General features: G+C 34.9%; 1 protein-coding gene and 4 pseudogenes across 1 annotated transcript; 2 read left to right on the forward strand and 3 right to left on the reverse strand.

Moving 5' to 3' along the window:
- Positions 1–4521: 4521 nt before the first annotated feature.
- LOC132189523 (uncharacterized) lies at positions 4522–6356 on the reverse strand (annotated as a pseudogene).
- Positions 6357–9676: 3320 nt separating this feature from the next.
- LOC132189526 (putative mannitol dehydrogenase) lies at positions 9677–11762 on the reverse strand (annotated as a pseudogene).
- A 435-nt stretch (positions 11763–12197) lies between these two features.
- On the reverse strand, positions 12198–14431 carry LOC132172826 (L-type lectin-domain containing receptor kinase IX.1 pseudogene; annotated as a pseudogene).
- Positions 14432–15732: 1301 nt separating this feature from the next.
- On the forward strand, positions 15733–17884 carry LOC148583563 (uncharacterized; annotated as a pseudogene).
- Positions 17885–19555: 1671 nt separating this feature from the next.
- LOC132189309 (eukaryotic translation initiation factor-like) lies at positions 19556–21911 on the forward strand. Its single transcript, XM_059603990.2, has 4 exons — positions 19556–19778; positions 21124–21221; positions 21434–21660; positions 21762–21911. The coding sequence occupies exons 1-3, from the start codon at positions 19635–19637 to the stop codon at positions 21555–21557; spliced, it is 366 nt and encodes a 121-aa protein (XP_059459973.2). The 5' UTR covers positions 19556–19634; the 3' UTR covers positions 21558–21660; positions 21762–21911.
- The last annotated feature ends 821 nt before the right edge of the window (positions 21912–22732 follow it).

Genomic DNA, 22732 nt, shown 5'->3' on the forward strand with positions numbered 1-22732 from the left:
AAAAAGCTGAACGACCCACGGCCATATATCGTGGGTCACCATATACCCATGAATTTAAGTTAAGAGTCCAAAACCCTATTTTTGTAAATATGATTGATAATTACCAAGTATTGGTGGAACAAATTAAGTGCTCTACCTATCAAGGGACTAGTTGGGGTTAAAGTCAAGGATCAATATTTTCTAGAATTTGTAGAGTTTTGTATTGAGTAGATTTCTTAAACTTGTCAAGCATCAAAAATATTGAAATACGTGAGTAAGAATTATTTATTATGTTTGAATAGAAATGTTTTTAACTCTTAACACTAATCTCTCGTGATCTTCAAAATTTTAAACATTACTCTCTCACTAAATAACTCCAGACATCTAAATTACAACAATTTACTCACTGACCCTTTAGGGCAGTTCATTAGAATGTCTTTAATGTTTGGGATTTTCTGCCTCTTTTGATTACTCTTAATGAAAGCATTGTACCTCTGAATCTCTGATTGTATTGTAAGGGTATTTTTTTGGGCAGAATGAAGTTGAAGTGTTGTGTTCAAACTGCTTATTTATGCATCTCATTGTGGCCTATGATTTTTGGCTTCTTATAGTTAATTTTAGTTCTTTGTTTTTGTAATTCTTTTTACAATACTTGCTAATGAATAATGCTATAAGTCGTTCTAGTGTTTCTCTAAAACTGATGTGGCTTTAAAATCACCATTGGACAAATCTAATTAATCACCATTATACAACATGAAGCATGGACTATACAATTAATCTACTAATTAAAAAATTGAAGAAAATAAATAAAGAAGTTCTAGAATTGTGAAAAGAAATAAAAAATCAAAATTAGAATACACTTTTACCTCTTCACAAGATATGTTTTACGTAGCTTAGAAGTTATTTTTTATTTTTCCTTTTTTTCTTTGACTCTAAAGAAGTTACTTTACACAAAATAGTGGGTCATGCAAATCTTTTTCTTTATTCTCCTGGGAAGTTATTTGGCATAAAGGAGTGGAATTTGGACGATGCAAATCTATCATATATCTAAAAGAGATGTCATAAATATATACCTTACTACTTACAACAGCAATCCTCAAAAAAGACAATTTGCTTGCATTATAGGCAACCGAATGCCACTCAACTTTGGAATAAGGACTTGGTCTTTATTTCAAGGGTTAGATCAAAGTATAAATCATGTAGGGTCGGAATAGGGCTACTATGAGATAAACATATGCCACTTTTCTTTTTTTCTTTTTCTTTTTCTTTTTTTTTTTTTTTTTTTTTTTTTCTCTTTTCAATTGGTTTTGTTTCCTTTAGGTTTCTTGCATCGATTTTTTTTTTTTTATTTGCTTCTTTGTTTTCTTCATTTTTTGTTTTTAACTTAATGTAAATAAAAGCAGAATTTTCCTATACCACACCATTGACTATGCACACCTATTCAAGTTTTACCACACAAACCACGAAACTTCTTCCTTTGTTGTTCAGACTTCTCTACGAACCATGCATGCTTGATGCAGTGTTGTGCGAGACAATGATTTTGTGTTGAGAAAAAGGAAAAATGAAAGAAAAGAGGCTTTGACAGCATATAGAATCTCATAATAATTTAAGGAGATAAATGAAAAGAGATAAAGCAAAGAAATGAAAGACACGTAAAAATTAAAATTAAGGTGGTTTAACCTATATATATAGAGTTTACAATACAATGAGCTCTATTTATAGAGCTTACAGATGATTTGAATCCAACATAATCCTAATCAAATTCTTTAATTTAGAGTAATTCAATCTCGATCATCAAATCATCTTTAAATCCTTAAGTTTAGAATAATCTAATCTTAAAGAATTTCTCTCCTTATGAGGTTATGTCATATGTTGTGGGCTGAGCCCAACGTGGTTAATTGCAGTGAACTGCAACATTTTTGTAATTGTAATTCAATTTGACGGATTTAGTTCGGTTTTGTTATTGCTTCCTTCTCAACAACCTCTTATTGGTGGTTGTTGCAGCTTTTCAGGGACCTTTTTTGCAAAGTGAACCACCCACGACCATCGTGGGTCACCATATCCATGACTTTTTAGAAGAACTATTTCTTAATGGAAAAATTTTAAAAGCATTTTTGTCTTTTTGTAAAACAAAATGGGTACATTGCAGAGATATATATTGTCTTTTCTTGCTTTTAAAAGGTTTTTATTTTATTTTTTTGTTTTCGTGACCGAACAAAGTGTACTATCCGCAAGACACTTGAATATATAATATATGTTAAGAGTCCAAAACCCTATTTTTGTAAGTATTTAGTTTATGTGCTCATTGTGCTGTAGCCTTTTTACTACACTTGAGCCAAATCTTTTATGTAAAATCCCCTTAAAATCCGGTATGATTGATAGTTAATTACCAATTATTATTTGTGGAACAAATTAAGTGCTCTACCTATCAAGGGATTAGTTGGGGTTGAAGTCAAGGATACAAGTACTTATAAAAATGTTAAATAGGTAAATATTAATGATGACATCATCATAGTTCCACCAGTCTCGCAATTAAACTTAATTTGTTGCCATTTTTTGAAGTTTTATTACGGCGGTAGCTAATTTAGACGACAGTACAAGTAAACTAGAAATTACAAAGTTACAAAATCTCAAAAGCTACCCTATCGCCTTATCAACTATTCAACTAACAAAACTGCATAAATTACCAATTAACCAATAGAGAATTTTAGGACAAATATTTGCGGAGTCAACTATATTTAACTTCCACTTGGCATCATTTTGATCTTTCGCTTTTGGGACAAGATGGTAAAACATTGATGTCTCTTTGTGCATGTTGAAGGTGCTGATAGCAAATCCCCCAACTTCCAACACGAGTAAGGTTCATGGACTCCTTGATGTTCTTCATTTGCGGGCCAATTAAAATGGCTTGTATTGAAGAAAAAAAAGTCCAATTATGTCACAAAAATAAATTAGTATGAGATAATCACATAGAGACTTTGGTTTTAAATAAAAGAAAAAGGATAAATGGTATTAATTTATACATACTAGGACACAACTTTTAGCCCAAAGCGTAAGTTAATGGGCTTAGGTCTACTTAAGTATATTAATTACTATTTTTTTTTTTTTTTTCAATATGTGAAACAAACCTCACAAGTACATGCACAACACATTCTGACAAGTTTTTTTTTTTTTTTTTTTTTTTAACTAAATTCTATTTTTTTTAATATAGATACTTAATGATATAATCAAACCTCTCATGAGAGATATAAAGTTCCATGATAGAGAGTAAACTCTAAAATTTACATTCATGCCTTATGCATACAAGTTTTTTTTTTTTTTTTTGGAATTTATTCACCTCACAGTTCAAACGAATATTTCACATAATAACTTCATTCATTGAAGTAAAATTTGAACCTGAGTGTGTTAAAGTATTAATTAAATAAAAAAATTCACCAACTTAAACTTTTTAAATAATTGGTGATTTAACACCTTTCAAGTTTTACTTTTTTTTTTTTTTTTTTCTTCAACTCCTATTTTAATTTCTCGGTTATTTTCATTTTGTGTGATACAATAAAAAGTTGTAAGGTATATATTCTGCCAACTCTTTCAGATTTGTGATCCAAGGGGCACAAGCAAAAGAAATAAGTTGCATATGAGGTAAGGAATATATTCTAAACTTCTCAGCTACATAAAACATATATTGTGGAGATGGGAAAGGATCTTCTAATTTTTATTGCTTTTTTTTCACAATTCTAAAATTTTCTTTTAAGTTTTTTTTTATTTATTTTTTTTTATTTTTTTTAAATTGCTCTGTTTTAATTTATTTTCATTTGCCAGTGACGTTTGTTTATCCGGCAATACGACAAGTAAAATTAGTGATTTCAAATGGGCCTTGAAATTGAGACGTGGAATTTCATCTATCAACGTTTATTGGAGTAACAAGGTTAATGGACGTCGTTGATGTTTTGTTGATTTGAGGGACAACAACTGGTACAACCAAACTGGCTTCATTTCTGGGTCATATATTGCCACCAAACTGATTGCAATTACTTCCTTAATTAATTAAGTTGGAAATTCTCCAAAGAGTGTGAAAGAATTCAAAGAAACATCAATATATGGGATTTATAACCTTAATTCGATAATAGAAATCCCATTCTTTTTCTCTTAGACTTGTCAGATGCTAAGATAAAATGGCTTATATATATATATATATATATATGTTGTCGTTTACTTAGTTTGAATACAACAAATGAATCTGATTTAATCAATTGAAATAAACTATAATCATTGATGTCCTGTTAAGTGTTAACACTAGAAACATCGCAAGTTATTCCTTCGTCTCATTTTGATCGCTATGAATGCAAGAAAATTGAAGAAACTTTTTATAATACTATTTTGAAGCAATATTCACAATCAACGTACGGAACCTTCCCCTTAAACATGCTAAGAGAAACATCCTTAATTTCCACTAATTCATGCATCAACAACCACCATATGCATAAGCACAATATACAATACATTCTTTACCAAATTCTTCACTTCAAGATGACATACGGTACATTACATTAAACAGTCAAGGTTGACATGGATATTGAATTTGCATTGAGGGCATTCTAGGGCCAAGTCATCGAAAGTCTTACCACAAGCATCACATGGAGGAGAGGAGTCAGTCTTTGGGACAAAAGTGAGAGGGTGCTTGTGATAGTTTGATGTGAAAGTATTTCCAAACATAATGTATGGATATTTTCCTAAAACGCACTGGGAATGAGCAGGGAAGTCGCATTCGGCACAATAATAGAACCATTGTTTGGGATCTCTTTTTTTTCGCAAATTAGACAATAGTATTCTTCACAATGAGCTTCAGCACTGTAAGTGAGCTTGAGGATATGATCGTCATCTTTGTGGCTAGCTATGAGCGGAAGAGTTGCACATTCGAAACCCAAGGCAAAATCGCAATAAGTGCATACAAACATGCAAGGTTTGTCGTCAGAAGTGAAATGACAAACATGACATCTTCTTCTATTAGAATTAATAGCAAGAAAGAGAGAGTGTTGGTGACCTTTATGGTTCAGGGTTTCCGGAATTAAACAACATTGAATGTCAAAGCCGAAATCACACGTTCCACATCCATAGATGAAGCCATTGCTGAGACGTTGACAAGCCTTACATGAGAACGATCCAAGATTATAAATTGACTGTGCTGTAGAGAGGGTGAGCAAGTGTGGATGAAGTGGATATCGCTTATTGTTTGGTAGTTGAGCACATTTACTGTGGAGAAAGAAGTCGCATTGTGTACAACTATAAAACGGGATGGAGATTAATCCTGTACAACCATCACAAAGCTTATCATCCACGAGCCCTTCGTTGCTAAGAATTAAACCATGTTGATGGCTAAAATGTTGTATTTGCACAGCCCCTTCAACCTCCATAACATTTGTTTCTAAATCAACGGATTCCTCAGACAACCACGTAAGATGTGCGCCTTTTTCATATTTAAATGCACATGCCAAGTGGGTCACGTAATTGCATTCTTGACAATAATAGGCTGCATATTCAGCCTTCACCTTTTGATAGCAGAGTTTACAAAAAAGATTGCTGTGCACTTTGACTTGACAAAGAGAGTAGGTGAGAGTGAGTGAGTGATCATGACTTGTAATTCTGATGATGCGTGAAAATAGAGCACATTTGATGTGAATCAAGAGTTGACAGGTGGTACAAAGGACGGCTAACTCCTTTCTTTCCTCACCACAAGCTTGGCAAGTAAACTGGATTTGGTTAAAGAAATTAGAGATGAAAGAATGTTGGCAGTCTTGAATATTAATTTGCGAGTGGGTAGTACATGTGATATGAAGGTTGAAATCACACTCACTGCAACGGTAGAAGGGGTATGCATTGCAATTTCTTAAGCAAGCATTACAAAGTTTTTTCTCTCGCTTCACAAGATCAAGGGTGTGGTTTGGGTGGAAAGGGTATTGTATTTGGGAAGGCAGCTCGAAGCAAGATTTATGGAGGAGTAAATTGCATTGGGGGGTGGAACATTTGTATCCAGGACCCAATACTGCTTTTTGGCACCCGAAGCAAACAACCTCCTCCTTGCCATCATTTTTAACTTCTTCTGTGAACTTCAAGGGATCATGCGGATTATGCGTCCAGTTGCCAAAGTGTAACATAATGGCTTTGTCAATGGTGGGTGCATTGAGGCATGGTAAGTGAAAGAACCACTCTCTGTTCATGTATTTAAAAGCGTGACCCAATATCGGTTTCCGGCACATCCTACAAACAACTTTCTCATTATTTTCCACCCATCTTGCGTACACGTCCTGATTCCAATAATAGTTATCTCTTAGAAACTCTTCCATTCCCTTCATCTCTCTCGGGATTAATGAGGATCCCATTACTCTTACCCGCCCACACAAAGGAGATGGAAGTGGTTATTTAGTAGTATTATTGGGATTTGTGATTGGAAATTGACAAGCAGGCTGCTGTTTGTTTGGTTTGGTGTTGTTGCGGACTGTGGAGGGAATTCAATTGCTCAATATTTTTACTTATCTAACCTTTGGCGTTCACTTGCCTACATAGCAAGCAAATTTCTGTTTTTTTTTTAGAATCGCCGTGAAAAATGGTAAAGGTATATATTCCTTCAAACTCTTTGAGAATTGTGGTAGAGGGAGCAAAAAAGCAAAAAGAAACAACTTGTACGGTAATATATTCTTAGTTCTCACCTAGTACAACAAACATATCTTGTGAAGATGGGAAAGGATATTCTAATTTTTATTGCTTTTTTTTTTTTTACAATTCTAAATTTTTCTTTAAAGTTCTTTCTTTTTTTTTTTTTTTCCTTCAACTTCCTTTTTTTTTTTTTTTCAATCAAGGAAAACTAATGATATTCTGCATGTTGGGTTCCCACCAAAATTCTTATTTCTCAAAGCTGCATAAAAAAAAAAAAAATCAAACCCCACCCCCCCCCCCCCCCAAAAAAAAAAAAAAATCATCCTGGTATGGAAATGAGATTGAAATTAATGCACTGGAAGTCCCAAAAAAAGGCCGAAGATCTTTGGATAGCAAATCCAATTCCACTTATGGAATAAAAGAAATAAAATCAAAACACTTTCCATTATACACAAAAGAAAAAAAAAAAAAAAAACCCCAAACTTCAAACGCACCAAAATCATTGCCCCAACATCATGCAATATTGCCTTTTTCAGTGTCATTTTTGTTGGGGGTTCAAACAATTGGACGTTGATAGGAGGGTCGGAGTGGGTCACGGAGGCTGGCGTTGAGGAAAACGAATTACAATTTTTAAAAGCGTAAGCCATTTTTCTAAATTTTTGTTTTTGTTGACCAAAAAATATTTTTAGATTGTGTAATATTTTGAGTTTTTCTAAACACCAGAAAACGCTTAAAAGATTTTCGAAAAAATGTTTTACATCAAGATAAATGCAACCTCAGTCTTGCATTTTACGAGATTGTTATAGCGGATGTATGAGGATAGTTGCTTCACAAGAAAATGAATAGACAATAATGTTCTTAACAACAATTTTTTTTTTTTTTTTTTGAGATGTTCGCACAAGAGGGGGAGGGGGAATTCGAACTAATGACCTCCGCTTCATTAAGCGTAGTCTCTAGCCGATTGAGCTACCTCTTGGGAACGTGTTCTTAATAACAATTTAAATCAAGTAATTAAGCAACCCTTTACATTGTTGAGAACACTATTAACAGTGCTGGTTGTAATGGCCAATAGTGTGATGTTTTCGGTCCTAAACTCGACTATGGTTTGTTGTCATTCATGGTCCAATGTAGTCGGTAGGAGTTCAATTAACTCAGTATTTCAGTTGAGTCCATTTATTATTGCTTCTCCTAGAAAAGAAGAAGAAACTATTAAATGTTTAAATAAGAGAAAGTAACTAATTTGACTTGTGTATTGTTGGATATACAATATGAAGCATGGACTATACAATTAATCTATTAATAAAAAGTTGAAGAAAAAAAAAAAGAGAAAGTTCTAGAATTGTGAAAAGAAATAAACAATCAAAATTGGGATATACTTTTACCTTATCACAAGATATGTTTTACGTAGCTTAGAAGTTATTTTTTTTTTTTTCTTTTCTTCTGACTCTAAAGAAGTTCACACAAAATTGTGAGCCATGCAAATCTTTTCCTTTATTCTCTTGGAAAGTTACTTGGCACAAAATAATAGAATTTTGAAAATGCAAATCTATCACAAATTTAAAAGAGATGTCAAAAGATATACCTGACAATTTACCTTAGCTATCCTCAAAAAGACAATTTGCTTGTGTGGTAGACAAATGAATGCCACTCAACTTTAGAATAAGGACTTGGTCTTTATTCCAAGGGTTAGATGAAAGTAAAAATCATTCAATAGTAGGATTGGAATGGGGCATACTATTGGCTTGAAATGGGTCATATATATGGGCTAAACATATGCCTGTTTGGACTTCTTTCTTTTTCTTTTTTTTTTCATTCGGTTTCTTCATTTTTTTTTTTTTTTTTGGTTTTTGCTTCTTTCTTTTCTTCTTTTTTTTTTAAAAAAATTTTAAATTTTTTATTTTTTAAACTTAATCTAAATAAAAGAAGACTTTTCGCACACCACACCATTGACTACACGCACGCCTATTCAAGTTTTGCCACACAAACCACAAAACTTATTCCTTTGTTCTTCATACTTTTTTCTGAACCATGCGTGGTGCGGTGTTGTGCGAGGCTTTCTGCTGGGATGTAAACTCTGCTGGAGATGACCCATTGACGTCCGGAGGAGAAGGCGTCGGCACTGGGCGAAGGACAATTATTTTTTTGCTGTGAAAAAGGAAAATGAAAGAAAAGAGTGCATAGTAGCATAATTGAACACTGGCGTTAGTCTAAAGGCTCTGATACCGTATATAATCTCACAATAATCTAAAAAAATGAAAGGAAAAAAAATGGAATACACATAGAATTAAGGTTCAGCGTATAGCCTTTTTGGCTACAAATGATTTGAATCCAATATCATCCTAATCAAATTCCTTAATTTTGGATGATTTAATCTCATCATATCATTTTCAAACCCTTAAATTTAAGGCAATCTAATCTTTATTAAAAAAACATATTGGGGTCACAAACCCAACAACAGGCCCATACCACATAGTATGATGTTTTCCCTTTGAAGAGTGACCCAAGCCCAAGGTGAAGGGAAAAGGAAGAAGACGAGGTTGTTACTAGTAAGTCAATAACGGGCTTGGGTCGCTTGGCCCAAGGTCAATCAACTGACCTTAGCTGTACTATCATCTGAATTGGGCAGTGTGTGTTTTACATATCCTTGCTGCCAAAGTGTAGAAGACTGCTTCATACCACTTACGAATTAGGAAACTGAGACCCATGTAGTGCCATCGAAGTAAATTGACGCTGTCCCCTATATATATGTACATGTGATCACTGGAGGTGTGTTTTTTGTTTTTAGTTTATTGGGCATTACAAGACGTCATTGAAAGATTTCATAATGTGAAAATAATAAAGTAGAATAATAAGACGATTTATGATCTACATCCACAAGATTAAGCTTTAAGACTATATTAAACTCTTAATTATTTCTCTAAGTAATTTACAAATAATATGCTCCTATTTATAGGATAATCATGTTGAATATAAATAGACTTTTACTCTAGCTAGGTTAGCTTGGTAATAATCTTTAACTATTCACCAGTAACTACAGTGATAGTCCTCAATTGTAAGTCAGTAATAGTCTTATACTATGACTATTATTCTTAAACTCCATGATATATTCTACATTCCTCCTCAAACTCAAGGTGTAAACTTGTGAAAACTTGAGTTTATTCTTTAGTCGGCAACGTAGGCCAAGATGGTGACCGGAAACTCGTTGGAGTGGCAGCCGAGGTAGTTGAGTGGAGTTGATGGCGCCGAAATTGAAACACCAGCTGTTCTTGAATTTGAACTTCGACAACTTTTGGCTTCTATTAGAGAAGAAAGAGCTAACTATAGGCTAAGAGAGAAAGGAGATGGGCAACTACGACCCCGTGACAAATGGTATCAGAGCCTACCATACGATAAATGGGGCCACACTAGTGACACTACTTGTCCCGTGACAAAGACCAGGAGAAATACTGGCCTGCACATGAGGGAGGGTGTTGAGGAATAATCTCATATTGCTTGTAGACAAGATCTTGTGCATGTTTATGAGAAGTGGACAACCCTCTATTATTGAACTGATTTTATAAGATGTGTTAGGCTTACGAATTTCTTCGGTCATGCCATGGCTTTTTGATACAAGTAATATAATTTCATTAGTATTAATTACGTCGATAAAATGCCCTTGACACTTCTACCATTAAAAATTGAACAGAGAAATTGACCGACAGTCCTATTGGTACTCAAATTCTTAATTGTTAAAATTGAAACTTAAGTTCTTATTTATCTCCGGGTCAAAACTAAAATGGTATGGAGTAATTTCTCATTTAAAAATAAATAAATAAAAGAAAAAGAAGAGCTTGGGGCTTGCCAACCAGCACGTCATCATCATAAAATTTTTAGTGGGTGGCTTACGATCATCCCTGGAGCACCTTGGGTTGGAACTCCGAAGTGCTCAGTGGCTTCTCTGGTGCACCAATCATGACAAGCTTTCTATGTGATTTCAACAGGCCAATTAGAGGCAGGAGAGGATGTTTTGCCGAGACCGTATCAATGATACCATCCAATGCGCTAAGGGCGGCATACATATATACGTACAGTTGATAAAGTCAGAAACTTACATATAATATACATAATTGGTAACTGTAATATATAAATTAAATAATTAAATTCATTCATCAATTTTTTAGTACCTGCATCTGATCTTGGTCAGTGCTGAGCAAAAACGAGTGGGCACCAAGATGTTCCCAAGCTTCCTTCTCCTTCTTCGGCGATGTACTGATCACCGTCACCTTAACCCCCATAGCTCTAGCAAACTTCACAGCCACATGGCCTAGCCCACCAAGGCCAACCACGCCCACTTGCATGCCGGGTTTGTCAAAGTCCATAATATCTCAAGGGGCAGTACACGTACAGGAATCCCAGCACAAAGGAGGGGAGCATCAGCATCAAGCGGTAGGATGTCCGGAATACGGACCACAAAGTGCTTGCCCGCAACCATGATGTCGGAGTAGCCACCGTATGTGGTGGTTCCGTCGTGGTACTTGTTGCCATAGGTGACGATTATTTTTGGGTAGTAATTTTCAAGGTTGTTGCAATAGTCATCGCAAGAGCGACATGCTCCAACCGCATAGCCTACGCCAACATTGTCTCCAACTTCGAATTTTCTAAACCCTAAACAACCATATATACTTAAGCAATAGAAACGTATGCAATATATATATTTGCCTCATGTAACATTACGCAATTGTTTAAAACTTGATAATTATTTTCTTAAAAATTAATTTAACTCTTATTTCAATTTTTAGAAAATAATATCTACTTAGACTAGAAAAATACCAAGAAAACACAAGGAAACATTTTGAAAGCAAGTATATATGAAGAAACAATTGAAAGAGCAACAAAAAACGAAAATGGATAATGATTAATGATTTTGTGGGTGATGTCTAGGCCACACGGGTGTGTGCTGGCGTATTCGGTGAGCTAGCCTCTTAAATCTTGCTGGAAGACAGTTCCTGATTGTGGCTTCTCAGCATGAACAGTGAGGTTCAAGAGAATATCGTTTCCGCCTTTACAAACCGACAGTCCAATATATATATATATTGTGGTGCTACAGAATTGATCTTCTGTTGGAACTCTTCAAATGTCGGCTGACAGAGCATGTGTTTTATATCTATATCTATCCACTATGTCAACAGTCTTGCGTGGGGGAGTCCTGTCTTTCCTGGAAAATCCCAATAATTCAATTGCACAAGGACTTCAAGTGCCAGCAAATTTGGGTTTTTATAACTCTTTGTATGAAATTGTCTAGTGTCAATCTTGTATAAGTAGACAGCTGCTTATAGAAAGCCAACTACTCCCTTTCATGAAAGTATCAATAAGAGTTATATATATATATATATTCAGAATTAAACTTTTGAGTTGTGAAAACTCTGTTTTTCCTCTGGTGCGACATCAGAATTTAGTGCTGGAAATGAAAAGCTTTATAACACCTCTTCAAGCAGTGTGATACGTACATGGATGCAGGAACTTAACGAATCTCACAGATAGAGAAACAATAGACAAAATAAATAGTTTTTAGAAGTAAAGAAACAAGTTCAACGACCCCCTTGAAGGCTTGTAGTTATCGAAGGTACTTCAGAATTGGCTGATGCTACAGGTACAGGATACATGGAAACAGGCATTTGTGTTGGAAGATTTGGTGTTGTAGATTCAAAATTAAGAACATGAATTGCTTGCCTAATGGAGGGCCTGAGACTTCGATCAGGGTGAACACACCAAAGTCCAACAATCATTAAGCACTCGACTTGTTTTTCATCAACATCATTTTGCAGCTTCCCATCCACGGCCAAAAGAAGATCTCCTCTCCCATAAAGATTCCAAACCCATTGGACCAACCCTACATCAGAATCCACATCAATAGGATGACCTGACCTTCTTCCAGTAACAATTTCTAATGCAACAACCCCAAAGCTATACAAGTCTGATTCTTTACTAGCTCTACCTGTGCTTATGTATTCTGGAGCCATGTATCCTAATGTTCCAGTCAACCCGGTTGTTTGGGGACCTAGCTTGTGATCCATAAGCCGAGCTAATCCAAAGTCACCAAGCTTTACGGTGAAACTAGAGTCTAGCATGACATTGCTGGATTTTATATCCCGGTGCACCACACATTGCTCCCACTCTTCATGAAGATAGAGCAATGCAGAAGCCAACCCAAGGGTTATCTTGTATCTCACTGCCCAAGGGAGAGGGCTCCTCTTGCCAAAGAGGTGAGCATCAAGGCTACCATTTGGCATAAACTCGTAAACAAGTACGAACTCACCTCTATCATGGCACCATCCTATGAGTTGCACAAGATTCTGGTGCCTCAGCCGGCTAATGATTTTCACCTCAGTGATGTATTCTTTCTTCCCCTGTTTAGACCCTCTTGAGATTTTCTTCACAGCGATTAGCGTGTCTAAATCAGTTAAATACCCTTTGTAAACCACGCCGAACCCTCCTTGACCCAACTTCCTCTCATTTGAGAAGTTGTGAGTAGCTGAAGCAAGCTCGTTATTAGAGAACCTTCTTGGTCCCGCTCCTCTTTGTAGGTCTTCGTTTATGGATGTCAAGTTCATTGCCTCTGCTATTTCTCCTCTTTTGATTATGCCTGCAGAATAATATTGCAAATGCTATAATCGATCCAGCTATCAAAACACCACCAGAAACTGTGAGACCCATGATTAATCTTATATTTTTTGCTTTCTTTCCACCTGTCTCTTTAATATCCAAGCTTGAGCTAAATTCCCATGACAGAAGTGTATGTCGTTCAGGATTCAAACCGTAAGCAGCTGAAAATCCAATTGTGACCCACTCAGGCAAAAACTTTGAGAGATCAATATGGTGGGAAAGACTAGAATTCTCCTGAGAATTAAAAGTCCTTTCGTAGGACCAAGAGACGCTCAAATTCTTGGTAGAAGCATTGTAGGTGATCCATACATCAGCAGTGTCTCCACTGTGGAAGCTGGCATTCCAAGAGTTGTAAGTGGCAGAAGTAATTGAGTTTCTGTTAATCCCCACGTGCTGAAACGGAGGATCCCATTCAATGTTCGAGAGAGAATCGAACTCCACCACAACAATTTGGTTATGAGATGAATGAATGGTTGTGCTGTTGAATAGGCCTAGATAGCCACCTCCTGAATTCGGTGGGATTTCAAACCCAGGAGGAGCCAAGAAAAATGCAAGCCCATCACTATAATCAGAGCGCCCAAGGGTGTCAATAATGAATGAGAAATGAGCTGTGAAGTCAGAGAGGTTTCCAGTATTGGAGTCCCAGAGTGGAACCCTCTCCACATAGGTGGCCCAGCCAACACCGAAAAAAGAATTGACTTTGTTTAACTCAATGGCCTCCAAAAGAAGGTCCAGCATCTCCATGATATAGTATGTTGGACGCGTTGGATTCAAAGTGAGATATGTTGAAAGAAACTGAATTTGCATTTAATAATCCAGAAGAAAAGACTTGAACATAATTTTTAAATTGAACTTATACAATAATCCAGAAAAAGCAAACATCACATTTTGTTCAACTTATTGTATAAGTTCAATTTAAAAATTATACTCAAGTATTTTTATCTGGATTATTAAATGCATAGTACCAGTTGTTGAGGGGGCATAATCTTCAAATATTAAATTATGAATTTGATGAGAATTGTATTGTCTTTGTGAAAATTAGAATTGTTAACTTTAGTAATTTGATAAGATTGAATTACTCTAAATTAATGGATTCGATTAAGATTATATTTCATGTGTAAGTTCTATAAATAAATAGACTTTTGTATTGTAAATTCATTAAGTGAATAAGAGCATGTTTGAAATTGCGTTTGAAAAATAGAGCTTTTAAGTCGGAAAGAGCTTTTAAGCAAAAATTTTATTTTTAAGTTTTTACAAAAAGTATTTTTTGGCTATTTTTAAACTTTTTGAACCCTTAAAAACGCTTTTAATTTTTTTACCAAACAAATATTTTTTGTAAATTTTTTATAATTTGGAGAGGAGAAAGTAATTCAGAAAAATATTGCAAATTTAGGTATTAGTTTGACATTTTCTTTTCTTGCTTTTAAAAGTTTTATTTTTTTTATTTTTTTTGGTGACCAAACAAAGTGTAATATCTCAGAAACACTTGAATAGTATAAGTTAAGAATCCAAAGCCAAATATTTTGTGTAAAATCCCCTTGAAATCATAATAATTACCTATCAAGGGATTAGTTAGAGTTGAGAAGTCAAGGATCAAGAATTTCTAGAATTTTTAGAGTTTTTTATTAAGTAGATTTCTGTAAAAATCAACAATTGGTTTGAAATTCAATGATTGAATTTTATTATATCAACGCAGGAGTCATCACTTTTAGAACTTAATAATTTCTAACTGAGTAATTGTTATATTTATTTGATATGATAAAATTTAAACCATTAATTTTAAACCAACAGTTAAAATTTGAAAGAAATAAAATCTTGAAATACTTGAGTAAATATTTTTACAATATTTGTAAAAATATTGTAAAAATATTTACTATTAGGATCACTTCCCAAGAGCTGCAGATTAAAATTTAGAGAATTTATTATTTATTATTAAAACTATAAAAAATGAGTAAAAATTAGGGTAAAACTCACTTAATTCCCTCAAACTATCACTCCAATGATAATCTACCCCCCAAACTATCAATTGCGACAATTTACTCCCAAAACTACTAAAATAATGACAATGTATCCGCAAATTTAAAAAAATTACAAAATTACCCCTACTAAAAAAAACAAAAATACTAAATTTTTATTTTTTTCAAATTTTTAAAAGTATTTTTGTTTTATTGAAAATTTTATTGGAGTAATTTCGTCATTTTGCTAGTATTAAGAGATACATTGTCATTGTTTTGGTAGTTTTGAGAATAAATTATCGTAATTGATAATTTGAGAAATAAATTATTATTAAGATGATAGTTTAAGGGAATTAAGTGGACTTTACCCTAAAATTTATACCGGATAAAACTTCTGTCGCTCTTTGTCTATGGTCTCGCAGTAGCGATTGTCAAGCTGATGAAAGGGCAAAAAGTCATTCCAAGGAGCAAAACAAAAAACACGTGTCCCTTGTATCTTTACAAAAATGTCCTTTAAGATCATCTAACTACCTCGAGTCCTTGACACACTGCATCAATCACCAGATATGCTTCTTCTGCATATTTCTCTTGGAGTCCTTTCACCCACTGCATCATTAGATCTGCTTCTTCTTCTTCCTCAGAAAATGGGTGCGACTGCTAAGTCTCTTGCTTTCTTCTTCAGTCATTTGCTTATCGATCCTCATTATTGTCGTGTAAGGGTTTCTTTCCATCCTCTAAATTTTCATTATTATTGTCGTTGTTTTAGTTCAACTTCTGCTAAAACTACCAATAGTGCTTAGACGTAACGTGGAAAGCCCCAATCAGTTCTTGAAATCTGTCAGAGATCGATGCAGATCTCGAAGCTTTAGGAATCTTGATGATGCCTTAGGCGTGTTTGATAGAATGCTTCACATGCACCCTTGTCCTTCCATTGTCGATTTTAATCAATTACTGGGCGCAATTGCAAGAATGAAGCATTACTCAACTGTTATTACTCTTATTAAAGAAATGGAACTGTCTGGAATTGCTCCCAATGTTTATATTCATGGTGTTTTGATTAATTGCTTTTGTCATCTGAACCGGGTGGATTTCAGCTTCTCTATTTTAGCAAGAATTTTGAAACTTGGTTTTCAACCGAACTGTGTAATTCATAGTACTCTTGTCAAGGGGCTTTGTCTTCGGGGTAAAATTGTTGAAGCTGTGAAGTTGGTTAACAAAATGGAGAATATAGGCCACAAACCTAACACAGTTACCTACGGAACGATTATGAATTGTTTGTGTAAAATAGGTAAGACCAATGAAGCTATCGGGTTGCTTAGGAAGATGCAAGAAGGAAATCTTAAAATTGATGTAGTGCAGTATAGTATAATCATTGATGGTTTATGGAAAGATAGATTGGTAACTGAGGCTTTGACATTTTTCTCTGAAATGGTGAGTAAAGGAATTCAGCCAGACATTTTCACTTACAGTTCTCTAATTCAAGGTCTATGTAATTTCGGTCAGTGGAAGGAGGCAATTAAACTATGGAATGAGATGGTGGAAAGGAAAATCATGCCTAATGTGCATACATTCAGCATATTGGTGGACACACTTCGCAAAGAAGGGAAGTTGACAGAGGCTGAAGAAGTTTTTGATGTGATGATTCAGAGAGGCATAGAGCCTAATGTAGTCACGTACAATTCTTGGATCGATGGTTATTGTTTGCAAAATAAAATGGATGAAGCTGTCAAAGCATTTAATACGATGGTTCGAAACGGTTGTTTGCCTTCTATTGTTAGCTATAACATATTGATCAATGGATATTGTAAGAATAGAAAAATTGATGAGGCAATAAGTCTATTTCGTGAAATGTCCACAAAGGGAATTTTTCCCAATGTTGTCACTTATAGCACTCTAATTGGAGGGTTTTGCCGAGTTGGGAGACCTAAAATCGCATTAGAGCTACTCCACGAGATGCAAGGTTGTGGCCAACCTCCGAATATCCGAACTTGTGCTATTTTGTTAGATGGCCTATGCAAGAATCTACACTTTACTGAGGCAATGGCATTGTTTAAGGAGATGGAAGACAAAAAGTTAGACCTTGATATTGTGATTTACAGCATCTTGATTGATGGTATGTGTAATGCTGGGAAACTTATGACTGCAAGTGAATTATTTAATGCTCTTCCTACCAAAGGTTTTCAACCTGATGTTTGCACTTACACTATAATGATCAAAGGGCTTTGCAAAGAGGGACTACTAAATGAAGCGAGAGAGTTGCTTGAAAAAATGGAAGAGCACGGTTGTTCACCTGACCACTTCACATATAACACAATCATCCAAGGCTTCTTGTAACATAATGAGACATCTTGGGCAGTGAAATATCTCAAGACGATGGTTGACAAGGGTTTCTCGGCAAATGCAACCACTGCAAACATTTTGATCGACTTGATGACTACTAATCGAGCAGATAAAAGTTTACAAGATTTTTTTCAAATATCTGTGTGAAAGCTTTATAGTTCTTCAACGTGTAGGACAAATTTCATATTCTAACCTTTGCAGAGTCAATATGTAAGGAATAAATGCATATTTGTTGCAAGTCATTAAGGTGATATTTCTTTCCATGTCTTTTGGACTATTGTTGTGTATTTATATTCCTATTTTGTTATACTTTTTTACAAAAATATTTAGACTTGTGTTGTAATCAAAATAAACTTTCTTAGAGATTTATTCAATTGTTTTGTTGATGCAGAATTATTGCAGAATATTGTTCATTTGGGGTATGAATTTTTTATGGTTGTATCCTTATTGGCCCAATGAGTTGTTTTTATTAATATTTGGGTACTAATGTTGAAATTGATTATTGTTGTCATGTCATGGTAAACGTAGTGCTATTATGATCACATCTAAGTATAATAGTTACAATTGTTTTCCTCTACCTACCTTATTCGAATAGAAAAAATCAAAAAAGAAAAAAAAAAGTCACACCAGTGATCTTCGTTTCAAATAACTCGAGTCATCATGAAGCCCTACTTGGTGGAGTCCTTGATCTTGGGGTTTGTTCCTTTCAAGGCCCAAGGTCCAACACCTCATGGGTGCAAACAATTCCTTGGGGCCACACCCCCTATTGAAAAGCTAGCGATTTAACCAATTTCGTGTAGGAAAACTTTCGAGGATGCAGTGCACAGGACCGGGGTTTACTCTGCAAAGGTGGGTCCGAAGGGCCCTGCCTTGGAAAGGTTCCCTGACATCCAAAACAAAAAAAAAATCCATCAATTATTTTCTTAGGTTTTAAATAATCACAGCAATAATTCTAGAAAAATCATGTTCTTTTATAACTTAAGATTGATCCATTAATTGGTATAGGTATTTGCCTTTTATTTCAAAATTCATAAACTATTTGTTTTTGAACATTCTTTGAGACACTTAACCCAATATATAGTTTGGACATTTCCTTTAAGCAACACATACTCGAACCAGTTGATCATTTTTCTAGACAAGTTACATCCTTTAAGATAAGGATGTCCCCAAAAAATAAGGAGCAATATGCATGAAAATAATAATAATAATAATTAATTATAGCCACTAAAGGTTTTTTTTCTCATTCTCATGAGCTAGCACATAAGGAGAAACAAACATGATTGCTAGGTCATTCTCAAGGGGTGCACATATTGTTTCAAATTGTCACTAGAAAATGACATTTGCTTTTTTATTTATAAGCCTTTGAAATAAGTTAAAGATAGTGGATTTGAGCCTAAGGGGGAGTGATGGAAGTGTTTCCAACAAGAGATTAACCACTTCTATGTCACTTTGTGGAAGAAAACTTATTCTTAGAAGTTATCTTCCATAAATCATTACGTATTCCAATTATTTCTACTTGTATCAATCATGTATTGGAATGCACTGAAATTGCACGAAGGATTGGTATACATGATTTTTTCTTCTGTAAATTATTTTTTATGACGAGGAACTCTTTAAGGCATGGTCACTTCGTGTACCCACTCCTATCAGTTAACCCTCGAATCCGTGTAAAACACCCCTTCACATGGATTAAATAATACTCTTAGTTTTGCCAATAAGGTGGCCCAAAAAAATTATTTGGACTCAAGGAGATTCGAATCTTGGACCTCATGGGACTACCACAAAGACCAATGCCTTTGCCATTTGAGCAACCCCTTGGGATTTTGTAAATTATTTTTAAAAGTTATTAGCTCACTAAGAGGCAAAGGTATGTGCATACTATTAATGCAAAGAAGAAGAAAAAAAAGAAAAAGAAAAAAGGCATCTAAGGTTAGATGCATGTGACCCCTCATGAGGTAATACCTAATCTCAAATTGATGACTCGGTTTAAAAAATTATTATCGGTAGTACCTGTTTTGAGCCATATCGACGGCTATAATTAAGTGAAGGTCTTTGGAGCACTGATTTATGCAGGCAAATCAGACGGTGGTAAGCTTCAGACCAGGAGGCGGCTTTGGTGGTCTACGCGGCAACAGATTCCTCACCCCTCGCTTCAACTCTTCTTCTTCCCTCTCTGAAGCTCTCACCATGCGCCTCGCTCCCACACTCAAGGTCCCTGACTCCCTCCTAAACCCTACCTTTATACATACAGCACACACATATATGTATGTATGTGTACGTGGATGTGTTTGTTTCATCATACAAATCCTTGGTTATAAAAACAATTAAGGGCTATTAGAGTGTAGGAGCGAGTTATGTGGCCAAGATATGTTTTTTTGTTGATAATAAGCCTCAATTTTATATGGTTTTGTGGGATCAGGAAGGTACATTGCTTGCTTGCACTTTGATTATAATTACAAGGCAAAAAACTTTGATTGGCATGGTCATTCTGCTCAGCTTCCTGCCTCTGGAGAGGAGAGATCCTGGGAAGCAATCCGAGATAATGAGGAATTTTCTAACGGATTTGAGTCTAAGGCCGCAGGAATTAAATAATGGCCATGATCAGGCAAACTCCCTATTTGCAAGGCCTCACATCTTTAGTGGCCAAGGGATGACTGCTTACATAGTATTGTTTTGTCTGTTATGTTGTATGCTATATAGAAGGGAAATTTGAACATATATGTGTTTTCCTGATTTTCTGATCTAAACAGTTAACAACATCTTCACGCCCTCAACTTCCAAAAATTATTTACCTGTGGAAACAAGCTACTTCTTGATGTGTAATTCTTTTTAAGTCCAGTTCACCAAGTTTGTGATAAGGTACTTGAATCACTTGGGAGCACACTTGTAAATGTTTAGATATAAATAACAATTCTAATTATATGTTGCTTAATGTTGCCGAAAACTCAATAGAATCAAAATTGCACAATAGATTTTGTCTCCAGTGTTTCTCGAGAAGGAATAGCCATATGTTATGATCATCATTTATCTTGATAAGGTTCATGATGTCATTTGGCCTGTTGTGTCTCTTGTTTGCATGCTTTAGTGGTGTTAATTATTGCAGATGGTTAAATAATTTTTGGATGATGCTTCGAGTTATGGTGCTATTTGTTACTTATCGAAAAAAAAGAAAAGAAAAGAAGTTATGGTGCTATTTGTTGGTGAAATATAATTCATAGGAATTTTACTGATGGTGATGTGGGAGATTCATTCATGTTTGAGGGGTCATCAGGTCATGCATCAATCTATATTTTTGTTCTTTATTTGGTTTTGGGTGTGTTTTTTTTCCTTTGTGTGTGTGTGTGTTGTGTGGGGGGAGAATGGGCCTAGTGATACAAGATATTAGATATCCAAGTTTAGTAGCTTGGAATTAAGGTCTATTATTTTGTCCCATCTTAGCTTAAAGATTTTAATCCTGTTTTTTGGAGTTCTTGCAATGAACTTGGATTTTGTACTCTGGTTTTATCTTCATATTTGACTTCCAGGTGGTATCAGTCTGACCTCTTGTACTATTCAGGTAGGAACTGCTCCTGCCCTAGTCAAGGCTGAAGTGCCATGGTTTGCTCAAAGAGGGAATCTCCCTGAGAAAGAAAGTTTCCTGAAGAAAGTGAAAGGGTAAGTGGTCCTCTAATCACCATACCAGATCTTATACTTTTATTATCAGAGAGTTGATGCAAGTAAATCTGGTTTGTTTACTTAAAAGCTCTGATCAAGTGGGAGTTGCATATTCAGTATGTTATTTTTGGGTGCTGCTTGTAGTGCAGTATGGACATGTCCCAACAAATCCTCCTTTTTTTTTCTTCTTCCATTTATTTATTTTTTTGCAGTATACTGAACAAATTGACCCCAGAGAAGTTTGATGTTCTTAAGGGTCAGCTGATTGACTCTGGAACTACAACCCCAGATATTTTAAAGGTTTTAGTTTCTTACATTTTAAAGAACGTTTCCTAAAGAGCAAAGGGGTTGGTATAATTACTGCTTCTCCACTTGCAATGGGTCTTCTTACTGAGAGTGGTCCTCCAAGTTGGCACCCAGCTTCACCTGAACTCTCAAGGTGCTCTTCTTAAATTTTAATTTTTTATGCTTCTTTTTGCATCAGGATATATCCTTTTAACCGACACCATGTTTGTATGTGTATGTGCTGATGTGTGTCAGCCTGTGATGCCAAAAAGGAATGAAAAAGTTCCCCAAGCTAACAAATATCGTGGAAGGAGAGATAGACACTTCTTAGAGAGGAATAAAGGGGGAGATTGACGCTTGACAAGAACTAATGATCAATTATTATATAGAATGAAAATATCTCTTCTGATTATGGACGTTAGTTTATATAATATTCAGATATCAAGAAAAGTGCTCCTACATAAGTGCTTTCATGTACACCTGCAACTAGCTTTATGTTTTTATAAAGGAACAAATAATGTTTATTACCTTGAAATGAAAGGTAGACAAAAATCTATTTTAATTTTGCTAGCAGTTAAGTTTTGATGTCCGTCCAGATAAGAGAGTCGTCTCTGTTGATCATCTTTCTGCTTGTTTTATAATTAATTCATGTAGACACGTGTTTCAGGTTGATTCCCCTCCATATAAAGTCATGTTCCAAATGTGTTTATTCAAGATAAAGTTTCCAATGGGTTTATGATTAGTTGCTCAGTGTCATCCTTTTTAAGTTATGTGATAGTATATTGTGCAATGGGTTTGTATGTTTATTCATTCGCTTGGTATTGCCTGTTTCTTACTACAATTCGAATCTTTCTAAAAACTTTCTCCTGCAATTTATAGGAGCTTTTGGAACAAGATGCTAAAACATGCCCAACAAAGGAGAATGTTGATACAAGGCCCATAGGTTTTGGGGGTATGATGCCTGGAATGCCCGGCCTTCATACTTACAATTGGGAGACTCCTCGGTCCCAATCAATGCCAAGGCCCAAGGATTAATTTTAATTTTGAAAACAAATTAGATCTACCATATTCTTTAAGAATCTTTTAATGTTTGTTAGGTTGGTTCAAAAATTTTGACCGTAGTTTAGAATCTTCAAAATGGTGATTTGTTAATTTTAATTTGCATTGTTTGGATGAGTATATTTTTTTTTATTAAAAAAAATTAAACATAATGATAATAATAGTAA

This window comes from Corylus avellana, chromosome 9, assembly GCF_965113065.1.
Source record: "Corylus avellana chromosome 9, dhCorAvel1.hap1.2, whole genome shotgun sequence".
NCBI classification, from domain to species: Eukaryota; Viridiplantae; Streptophyta; class Magnoliopsida; order Fagales; family Betulaceae; genus Corylus; species Corylus avellana.

Bases quoted from the DNA above. Each gene is read 5' to 3' on its own strand.
- LOC132189309 (XM_059603990.2), top strand. From the start codon at position 19,635: ATGCAGGCAAATCAGACGGTGGTAAGCTTCAGACCAGGAGGCGGCTTT. The intron at 19,779-21,123 runs GTCCCTGACTCC...TGTACTATTCAG, and splicing joins GCCTCGCTCCCACACTCAAG to GTAGGAACTGCTCCTGCCCT. The intron at 21,222-21,433 runs GTAAGTGGTCCT...ATTTTTTTGCAG, and splicing joins TTCCTGAAGAAAGTGAAAGG to TATACTGAACAAATTGACCC.